At 41.5% G+C, this 10,447-nt stretch overlaps 1 protein-coding gene across 5 annotated transcripts; it reads right to left on the bottom strand.

Moving 5' to 3' along the window:
* Window positions 1-6,315: 6,315 nt before the first annotated feature.
* LOC141494794 (uncharacterized) lies at window positions 6,316-9,352 on the bottom strand. 5 transcript variants are annotated; one of them, XM_074195984.1, is made up of 5 exons: window positions 9,023-9,352; window positions 8,301-8,548; window positions 7,841-7,987; window positions 7,417-7,500; window positions 6,316-6,754 (listed from the first exon to the last, which is right to left on the bottom strand). In XM_074195984.1, exons 1-5 carry the CDS (start codon window positions 9,163-9,165, stop codon window positions 6,708-6,710), a joined length of 669 nt encoding a protein of 222 aa, XP_074052085.1. In that variant the 5' UTR covers window positions 9,166-9,352; the 3' UTR covers window positions 6,316-6,707. The 5 variants fall into 5 exon arrangements, with proteins under 5 accessions (XP_074052085.1, XP_074052084.1, XP_074052083.1 ...); XM_074195983.1 differs by having other exon boundaries at window positions 7,417-7,551; window positions 9,041-9,209; XM_074195982.1 differs by having other exon boundaries at window positions 7,417-7,551; window positions 9,023-9,188.
* Between the last annotated feature and the right edge of the window lie 1,095 nt (window positions 9,353-10,447).

The raw sequence follows: 10,447 nt of genomic DNA, 5'->3' as shown, positions 1-10,447 counted from the left end.
GCTTGGTCAAGCACATGAACCTTGAGTGAGACTATAACTGAGTGAAGCCTCCCTCATAGGTTTTTTTTTGTTTGTTTTTTTAGTTTTTGCAAGGCAATGGGGTTAAGTAGCTTGCCCAAAGCCACAGAGCTAGGTCATTATTAAGTGTCTGAGGCTGGATTTGAACTCAGGTACTCCTGACTACAAGGTCAGTACTCTGTCCACTGTGCCGCCACCTAGCCACCCCCTCCCTTATAGTTTTGATGAACCAACCCTCCTTTTCCCCAAGGCCAAGTCAGCAGGAATTGTTTTCTACTTCCCCAGGGTCAGGTGGTAACAAAGGTTATACAGCACCGTGCTGATTGAACCCAATTTGGAAAGATACAGAATTATCTCTCTGATAGAGTAAAACTGGATCTGAATAATTATGCATCTAGGCTTGAAATACTTTACTTTGATTAACTAGATACTCACAGAAAGATTGTGAGCCCAGCTATCTAGTGGATAGGACCAGAGGGTTGGGACTGCATTAGGGACTAGGATAAATGGGGCTTGCATGTCTCCATACTTTAGGTCATGTCCTCTTCTTGAAGAGCAAATAAACTTCTTTTTTGTTCCCTGGTCTCAATCTTCTGATTATTCTGTTTAAGGAGAACCAATGCTGTGCCACGGTTCTGATCCCACACAACCTCTTCTCAGTTTTATTGCATAGATCACAAATAATCATTTTAGCATAAAGACATTATTATTGTTACAATATCCTTGTGTATCTGCATCTTGTTTAAGCTGTTTCAGTTGAGGCTCTTTGTGATCCCATTTGAGGTTTTCTTGGCAGAGATACTAAAGTGGTTTGCCATTTCTTTCTCCAAATCATTTTTACATTCTGAGATGAGGAGACTGAGACAAACAGGGTTAAGCAACTTGCCCAGACACACACTGCTAGCTAGTTAATTGTATGAGACCATACTTGAACTCAGAAAGATGAGTCTTCTTGTCCTCCAGTTCCAGAACTTTAGCCACTTAGAAACTTAGCATTCTCCCCTCAATAGCAGGGACAAAATTTTTGCAAGGCAATGGGGCTAAGTGGCTTTGCCCAAAGCCACACAGCTAGGTAATTAGTGCCTGAGGTCGAATTTGAACTCAGGTACTCCTGACTCCAGGGCTGGTGCTCTATCCACTGCTCCACCTAGCCACCCCTATATTATCTTTTTTCTAGATAAAAATTTATTAGTTTTTTCCCCACTTACATGTAAAAACAATTTTTAACAATTGTTTGTAAAACTTTGAGTTCCAAATTCTCTCCCTCCCTCCCTAACCCATCATTGAGAAGGCAATTTTATATAGGTTATATATGTACAGTCATACAAAACATTTATTTCCAAATTATAAAAAAAACCCTCAAGAAATTAAGTAAAAAAGTATGCTTCAGTCTGTATCCAGATGTCATTAGTTCTTTGTCTGGAGATGGATAGCTTTAGATAGCATTTTTTTTTATCATAAATCCTTTAGAATTATCTTGGATGTAGTGCTGAAAATAGCTAATCATTCACAGCTGATCATCTTACAATGTTTCTGTTGCTTTGTACACTGTACATTTATTTCACTTTGCATCAGCTCATTAAGTCTTTACAGGTTTTTCTGAGAGCATCCTGCTCATCATTTCTTCTAACATAACAGTAATCCATCATAATTACATAGCACAATTTGTCCCCCCCCCATTGATAGGTAGGTAGGTAGGTATCCTCCCATTTTCCAACTTCCTACCACCATAAAAGAGCTTCTATAAATATTTTCTATATTATATAATATTGATGAAAAGTCTTTTGATTTTTGGACCAGAACTCAGAGTATACTAAAAGGGAGGATCAATCCTGCAGTCATTTGGAATTCCATCTAGAAGACTTGGGTTTAGGAGCATGAATAGCAGAAGCCTTATCTATACCCTGTTTGATAGAGTGGTGAGTATATGTCTTATCTTGGCAAGCCTATGTTTGACTTGGGGTAGCTTTTTCTTATTTACTTCCCAGCTGCGTGACTGAGCTGCAACCTAGGCATGGAAGTGTTCCAAGAGACCTTATGAATTTCAAAAAAGTCATGAGATCCTGAGAGGCTATCGTGGCAGAGATACAGGATCCACCAAATCTATTAATTGTGGTTGCTACAATCAGCAGATATGAACTAGCACCAAGGGAAGGATCTACATCAAAGAAAAGAGATCATGGGAAAAGACTTTTGGCTAAAATAGCTAATTACCAGAATTGTCAAACCATATTATGTCTTGATGAGCCCAACAACTTCTTACTGGATTGTACCCTGCCTAGAAGTTTTTGAATCCTGGTTAAATCATTGCTAGTACATGCTTGTGCTTATTGTTTTCTGACTGGGAATAAAATCTTTTCTATCCCTTCACCTCATTTTGGGGAAAGCCTGGAGCCCTAAATAGAATTGTCCCCAGAGTAATCCTGAGGAGAGTGATGAGCCATTGATTATTGGAATTGAGAATTCAACTTCCCCTATTGAGAAGGAAGGATTTCCCCAGAATTGAATTCTGAGTAAACTGGGGTGGCATGTAATGGATAGGGATTAGTGCCAATCTATGTACCCTCAACCAAGTGGTGTCTTAGCTAGCTATTATGTCAGTATATAAATTACATTCAAACTTCACAGCAACCCAATGAGAAGGACACTGCAAGAGAACGGAATAGTGGATACAAAGCTATACTTGGAATCAGGAGAGCTGGGTTGATTTCCAACTCGTACTTATTTGTAAAATGGAGATGATATCAATAAAATGTATCTTACTGACTTGTGAGGGACAAAGAAAGCATGTAAGACTCTTCACAAAAACTTGAAAGTGCTATAGAGGGGTGGAGCCAAGATGGCGCTCTCTCATAAAACTTCTAAACTAAGGACTCTTAACTAAATTTTCCAGAGACAGAACCCACAGAGGGACCCAGGGAGGCAGTTCTCCTACTCAAGGTAACCTGGAAAAGAGTAGAAAAGCTCTGCTCCCCAGGGTTGGAGGGGCGGCCCGTCAGAGGGGTGGCCCCCCAGAGTGAAAGAACTTCAGCCTCCTGGAGGCAGCCCCAGGGTGCTGGGAGCCACGTCTCACAGCAGCAGGGGAGTTTCCTGAGCTGCACCCTGAGGAGCACCGGGCACAAATTGGGGGAACAGCTGGGGACCTCTGCCAGAGCGAGCACGTGAAGTCCAGCCCTCAGGGTACAAAGTGAGTGGCATGGTCATTGCATTCCAGATCCAGGAAACAAGCAGGTGGAGCCGGTAAGCAGGAGGCCCCAGGGCATGAGCCCATTGAGCTGAGGGAGGGGAGTGAAGAGAGACTGCAGAGCTCTGTCCTCTGCCCCTGGAACAGGACTTTGGGGCTCTGACCACATTCAGATCCTGATCGCAGTCTAGGCCCCCCTCATAGAACAGCAGGCCCCCCCACCTCAGCCCTGTGGCAGAGGGGGGCACTTATGGTCATTCACAGACCAGAAGAAAGGACAGAGCCTCACACACTGAGACCCTTGTGGGAGTGTCCCAAAAGCTCAGGAAGCACCCCTAAAACAGGCTTAGGCTGGGAAAATGAGCAAGCAGAGAAACAAGAGGAACACCATTGAGAAATATTTTGCATATGAGCCCAAGAAAGATCAAAATACTCAGTCTGAAGACGAGGAAGCACAAGCTCCTGCATCTAAAGACTCCAAGAAAAACAGAAATTGGGCTCAGGCTATGACAGAGCTCAAAAAAGACTGAAAATCAAATGAGGGAGTTAGAAGAAAAACTGGGAAAAGAAATGAGAGAGATGCAGGAAAAACATGAAAATGAAGTCAGCAGCCTAGTCAAGGAAATCCAAAAAAATGCTGAAGAAAATAGCATACTAAAAACCAGCTTAGGTCAAATGGATAAAACAGTTCAAAAAGTTATGGAGGAGAAGAATGCTTTAAAAAGCAAAATTGGCCATATGGAAAAAAGAGATAGGAAAACTCTCTGAGGAAAAAAATCCTTCAGACAAAGAATAGAACTCAGGGAGATTAATGAATTTATGAGAAATCCGGAATTAATACTTCAAAACCAAAAAAATTAAAAATTAGAAGAAAATGTGAAACATCTCATTGAAAAAAACAACTGGAAAACAGATTTAGGAAAGATAATTTAAAAATTATTGGAATACCTGAAAGTCATGATCAGGAAAAGAGCCTTGACATCATTTTCAAAAAATTACTACAGGAAAATTGCCCTGATATCCTAGAAGCAGAGGGCAAAATAGAAATGGAGAGAATCCACAAATCTCCCCAAGAAAGAGATCCCAAAAAAACAACCCCCAGGAATATTATAGCCAAGTTCCAGAACTCCCAAGTCAAAGAGAAAATATTACAAGCAGCCAGAAGGACACAATTCAAATATCGTGGAGCTGCAATCAGGATCACAAGACTTAGCAGCAACTACATTGGAAGCTCGTAGGGCTTGGAATATAATATACTGGAAGGAAAAAGAGCTTAGAATGCAACCAAGAATCAACTACCCAGCAAGGCTGAATGTCCTCTTCCAGGGAAAAGGATGGATTGTCAATGAACCAAGGGAATTTCAAATGTTCCTGTTGGAATGGCCAGAGCTGAACAGAAGGTTTGATCTTCAAATACAGGACTCAGGTGAAGCATAGAAGGGTGGAGGAGAAGGGGAAAATATGAGGGACTTAATGATGATGAACTGCATGTATTCCTGCATAGAAAAATGACACTGATATTACTTATATGGAGCAGGTAGAGGGAGCTTTTATAGTTGAAGCACAGGAGAAAGCTGAATTTGAAGATAAAATATGGTGTAAAAATGGAGTCAATAGAAAAAAAGGGAAATGTAATGGGAGAAAGAAAAAGGAGAGGGGGAATAGGTCAAGATATTTCATATAAGATTTTTCTTTATTACAATGAGCTATTGCAATGAAATGGAAGGGGGGGAAGGCAAGGGGGAATGAGGGAATCTTCACTCTCATCAGAGGTGGCTAGGAGAGGAAACACCATATATACTCAATGGGGTATAGACATCTGGAGTAAGGAGGAGAGAGGGGGGGTCAAGGGGAAGGGGTGGGGATGTGAGTGATGGAGGAGAGGATGGTCCATGGGGGAAGAGTGGTCAGATATAACACATTTTATTTTTTACTTCTTGCAAGGGGCTGGGATTGGATGGCCTGTCTGGGACCATAGGGCCAGGTGGATGCTGGGCCTAAGGGGTGGTATGTGGGCTTGGGGCCTCTTTGCCCCAGGGCCAGGGATCTGTCTGCTGTGCCACTCAGCTACCCTACAGCAGAGTCAGAGTGAAAGGAGAGAGAAAATATAGTACATGGTAGTGGAGAAATACGAAAAGAGGGAGTTGCGATCAGCAATGGCAATGGTGGAAAAATATGGAAGTAACTTTTGCGATGGACTTATCATAAAGAATGTGAGCCACCTGTGACAAAGTTGTTCATGTTGGAATAAAGACTGAAGCACATTTTTCATTATTCTTATTATTTTTGGGGGGATGCAGAGCAAATGGGGCTGGGTGGCCTGCCTGGGGCTGCATAGCAGGGTGATCATTGGGTGTCTGAGGTCTGATTTGGACCTGGGTGCTCTTGGCTGAAGGGCCAATGCTCTGTCCGCCACCCAGCCACCCCTACTATTATTACTATTTTATTATATTTTGGTTCTTTTTTTCCCCTTTTTTTGGTTTTTGCAGGGCAGTGGGGTTGGGGTGGCTTGCGTGTCACACAGCTGGGTGATTGTTGGGTGTATGGGGCTGGATATGGGCTCCGGTGCTCATGGCTCCAGGGCTGGTGCTCCATTCATTGTGCCACCTGGCCATACCTACAATTATTACTATTTTTTTTCTTTTTAATTTCAATTTTTTTCTCTCCCCTTTATCACTCAAGCGAGTCTATATTTTTTGGGGGGAGGGGATATTTAGTTTACTCTTAAACAAGAATATTTTATTAATGTATGAAAAAATTATTTGTACAAAGTGATATTAAATATAAAACAACAAAAAAGAATCATCTTATCACCAAAGACCTTTAATTAAAAAAATTATTATTATGTAAAAAAAAAGTGCTATAGAAATATGAGCTAACATTCCCATTTAACAGATGAAGAAACTGAAACTAGAAGAGGTTACCTCTGGTCACATGGTGTCATAGGTGGAAGACTTGCTGATTTGATTGAATAAGCATTCACAGTGCTACCCTGTTATTTTCCACTTAGGTGCTGTAGATACCTGGAATTCTGTTGAAATCCCACTGATAAGTTCTTTGTAAACAACAAACTCATTAATAGTGAATCAGTAAGTTAAAAATAGATGCCGGGATGGAGTGGTCTAATGATTTTATTTCAACACACATTTTGGGGAAGAGGCTTATTTCTCTCACAGACTAATGGGTCACTCATAATGTAGTCCTGACAAAGTTGTTCATTGACAGGTATGTTCACACATGATAGAATTAAACTCAAACATGACTGTACACATTTTATAGATAGAATAGAATGCCCACCAGTGGTCTTGATCACACTTATTGACAAATCTTTAAATGCATCATGTACTTTGCTGTGGTCTGCCATCATTATCTATGGAGCTAGATTTGGCCAGTTATAATATTTTAGGGTATGTGATTTCAGAGAAGGGTGACAGTTTAGATGGATGTGAAAACATGGTTTTTCCTGGGTAATTTTCTTGTTCATTAGTGCTTGGCTCTGTTGCATTTACAATTTCCCACTGTGCTTCTTGTAAGAAATAATTCCTAGGATACCTAAAGGACAAGAAAGAGATCTAGATGTATTCCTTGGATTAAGGAATTTATACTCCTCCCAACTAATCCTCCTGGGTGCCTCATTTTCTCCTATTTTTGCCACTAACCCCGCCTACCCCCCCCCCCCCAATCCCAGAGCAATTTAGGCTCTCTATCCTCTTCTGAAAAAAGGTCACAAAGAGGCAAATGGGAACCAAGGTCACATAAAAAGAAAGTTTCTTTGTCTGAAAGAGAGCCAAGGTATACTCCTTTGGCCTTCTTCATATTGCTGAGACTTAAGAAGCAGGTATATTTTTTGTCTAGATAAGATAAACTTAAAATTGTCCTAAAAAGCCCTGTTAGTGTATTTCTTTGACCCAGAAGGATCATAGAATGGGAGGGATGGAGAACTTTAGTTTTCTAAGTCCAGAAGGTTGAGTGAAGTGATCTTTCCCCTAAAACTCAGGGTTTAGGGGCAGCTAGGTGGTGCAGTGTATAGAGTACTGACCCTGGAGTCAGGAGTACCTGGGTTCAAATCTGGCCTCAGACACTTAATAATTACCTAGCTGTGTGGCCTTGGGCAAGCCATTTAACCCCATTTGCCTTGCAAAAACCTAAAAAAACCTAAAAAAAAACCACAACCAAACCCCCCCCCCAAAAAAAAAACCCCAGGGTTTACTTACAGGAAGCCAGAAGCAGAATAAAAGCTATCCACAGCATATAAAAAGGCCACAGGACTATGTAGAAAGTGTTACGCGCTGCTTTCGCTTTTTCCAAAACAAACACAATCAGCATTATGACAATGAAGAGACTAGTGCCTATGGTCAGAAATAGAAATAGTATCCCTAAGGAAAACCCAGCTCAGTAATAGGAAAAGGACTGAATTGTCAGAGGGTCCTAGGATCATATATTGGGATACTAAGGAATTTTAAAGGTCGTCTAAGCCAATCCCTTTTTTTATAGGTGAAAATCCAAGTCCCAAAATGAGTAGGTGACCAGTTCAAAGTATCGTTCTCTCCACCTCTGCAGGCCTAGGTTAGTTTCCTTCTATAGCTTTAGCTCCCCAGCTCATGGGCATGTGGCAGCTTCATGGCAGGAGTTTCTAACCTGTCAAGGTGGAAAGGAAAATGCAGATAAAATGGTAGTGTTGCTTCAGTGAAGAAGAAGTGCAGAAAAACCCAAGCAACCATGTGGTAAGCAGGAAGCTACAAATGACAGTGCTAATCATGAAACCTTGAGCAGTCTGGATGGCAGCTGTGGAGAAAAGAAAAGAGGCTAGCTAAGAGGGGTGCAAGCCTTTATAAGCAAGTTTGACAAAGGGAATAAGGAGATTTCATTTCTGTGAAAGCCACAGCTGCAGTTGAGGAAGAGGACACTAACAAAGCTACAAAATGGGTCGTGGCTGGAGAAGCAGCTGAAATGCCAAGGGGAGCAAGAGCCAGAAAGAACAAGGTTGGGAGGAAGAGGTTAGTTATGTCTGGTAAAGGTCTTGGGGATATGGGGAGACAGGACCATCACAAGTTTGGTTAATGGGGTGGTTGATTTAAAATAAGCAAGATGTCCTCACGCCAAAAAGTAATATCTCTCCAGCAGGTTTTTTTAAAGCAGTCTTTCCAGATGTTGATATCTTGCTCCCATGAATGGTTAACTGCTACCAACACTGCCCATCTGTTTGTAGCAAAAGTACATATGACCAAGACCAAGAAGGCAAAAGTGTTGAATATAGTACAGATGGGCATGATTAACCACTGAGGAACAGTACACCGGGGCCGCCGGCAGTATATGGACCAGTTTTTCAACGCCACAGGTGGAGTCCTTGGGGAGATAAGGGATTATAAAGGAACCTTCTCGATCCAGCTCAAATTCCATTGCTAGCCCCAAACTTAGGTTGAGGCATTTTCTATCTCTTTCAAGTCATTTATCCATAAACCTAAAACCAAGAATTTGTCTAATCTAGGTCATCCTGTCAACCTTAATCCAGAATATCTCAGATACTTCCCTTTGTCTCAGATCCCCAAGGTCCCTAATCCAGAACTATACAAATTTGATCCCTCCTCAAAAAAAACCCCACATTTTTAGGGGATATCCTTGACCTTATCCTGAACCCCCTATTAAAAAAAATTCCCCTCAGGAACATGGGTCTGAAAAAAACAGAACATGTCATATGTACAATCACCCAGTTCTTGAGTCCCTTAGAAGTCTCAGTTCCTTAGTCCCTCAAAATTTCTGGCTGCCCCTGTGTTACTATATCACTCTGCCCTGACTCAGATCCTTTTTTTTCCCCTTTACCGATGGTACAATTCGAACATTCTTTTTTCTGTTTTAAGTTTCTTGGACTTTGGCTGTCTCTGGGACGAATTCACTATCTTAGATGTCTGGGAACTTTCTGACTGCTTCGGAACCTTCTTTGCTATTCCCTTCCCCACCCTCATATACACTTCTGCCGTGGAACTTCTGACCTCACAATATCAAAGCTGGGTAGCCCCAACCAGCATTTAGTTAGGTCTCCTGGGAAAAAAGCTGATCATGATGGAAGAGAACAAATGAGGTAGTTGGGGACAGAGTGGAGGGGACCAAACAGGGTCCTTGTTGGGAGAGGGAAGACAGTCTTCCTGATGCTACTGATTACACCAGAGTAACGATGAGACTGCATTGTTTAAACAAAAAGAGGTTTATGTCTGGGACATGTAGGCAAAGGAGGGAGGTTAGCAAGGCGGTACCATAAATATCTGCCCAACTACCTGCAATGAATTCTGCCTGTTTTGATTCAGTCCACTCTTCTGTTGCTCATACAAAAAAAATGTATGGCAGCTCTCTAGAGATCAGCATTGAGAGAAGCAGAGCTGAGGCTAAACAGATATCCCTTGAATCTGAAGCCCCATTACTTTTTTCCTTCTTCTTACATAGTTCCCATGCACTATTCAACTTCTGTGAGACATCAAAGGCTCTAAAGGTGATGTCTCCATCTCTGATTATATTCTCAGTAAGCATTTCCAGAACTGAACTTTTAGACTAGCTCCCATAAACTAGACACTTGACACTTGACCTTTACTAGCTATATGAACTTGGGCAAAACACTTAAACCTTGTTTGTCTCTCCTCCAGGGCTATTTCCAGTTGTCCTGTTTCATATCTGGCCACTGAACCCAGATGACTTTGGAGGAGAAAGTGAAGCAGGTGACTAAGCACAGCCCCCCCCCACTCATGTCCAATTCATGTGCTTGTCATTGCATCACCTCTATGACAAACATCATTATCATCATAAGCCCATTAGACCTTAAATTATGTTTAAACTGATGGGGCAGTCAAATCAAACAAAACTCTTAATTCAACATGACCCCACCAGAGTTGATAGCAGAAAGATTGTTCCTATGGAAGTCTGAGTAAATGACAGCCTGTTGAGGGGATTCTTGGTCATATATAAGTAGATAGATGATCTCTGATGTTCTGAGGCTTACTCTTAGTTTTTGCAAGGCAGTGAGTTTAAGTGATTTGCCCAAGATCACACAGCTAGGTAATTATTAAGTGTCTGAGACTGGATTTGAACTCAGGTCCTTCGGACTCCAGTGCCAGTACTCTATCCACTGTGCCACCTAGCTGCCCCCTCTTCTTTTTTTTAAGATAATCAAATTTAGATTTTCCAAATAGCTAAGTGATCTAAGAATATGAACAAATAATTTTCTTTTTTATTAAAGATTTTATTTTGAGTTTTGCA

This window comes from Macrotis lagotis, chromosome 8 (genome assembly GCF_037893015.1).
Source record: "Macrotis lagotis isolate mMagLag1 chromosome 8, bilby.v1.9.chrom.fasta, whole genome shotgun sequence".
NCBI classification, from domain to species: Eukaryota; Metazoa; Chordata; class Mammalia; order Peramelemorphia; family Peramelidae; genus Macrotis; species Macrotis lagotis.
The sequence above is the reverse complement of the archived record's forward strand: the minus strand, read 5'-3'. Positions and strand labels throughout refer to the sequence as shown.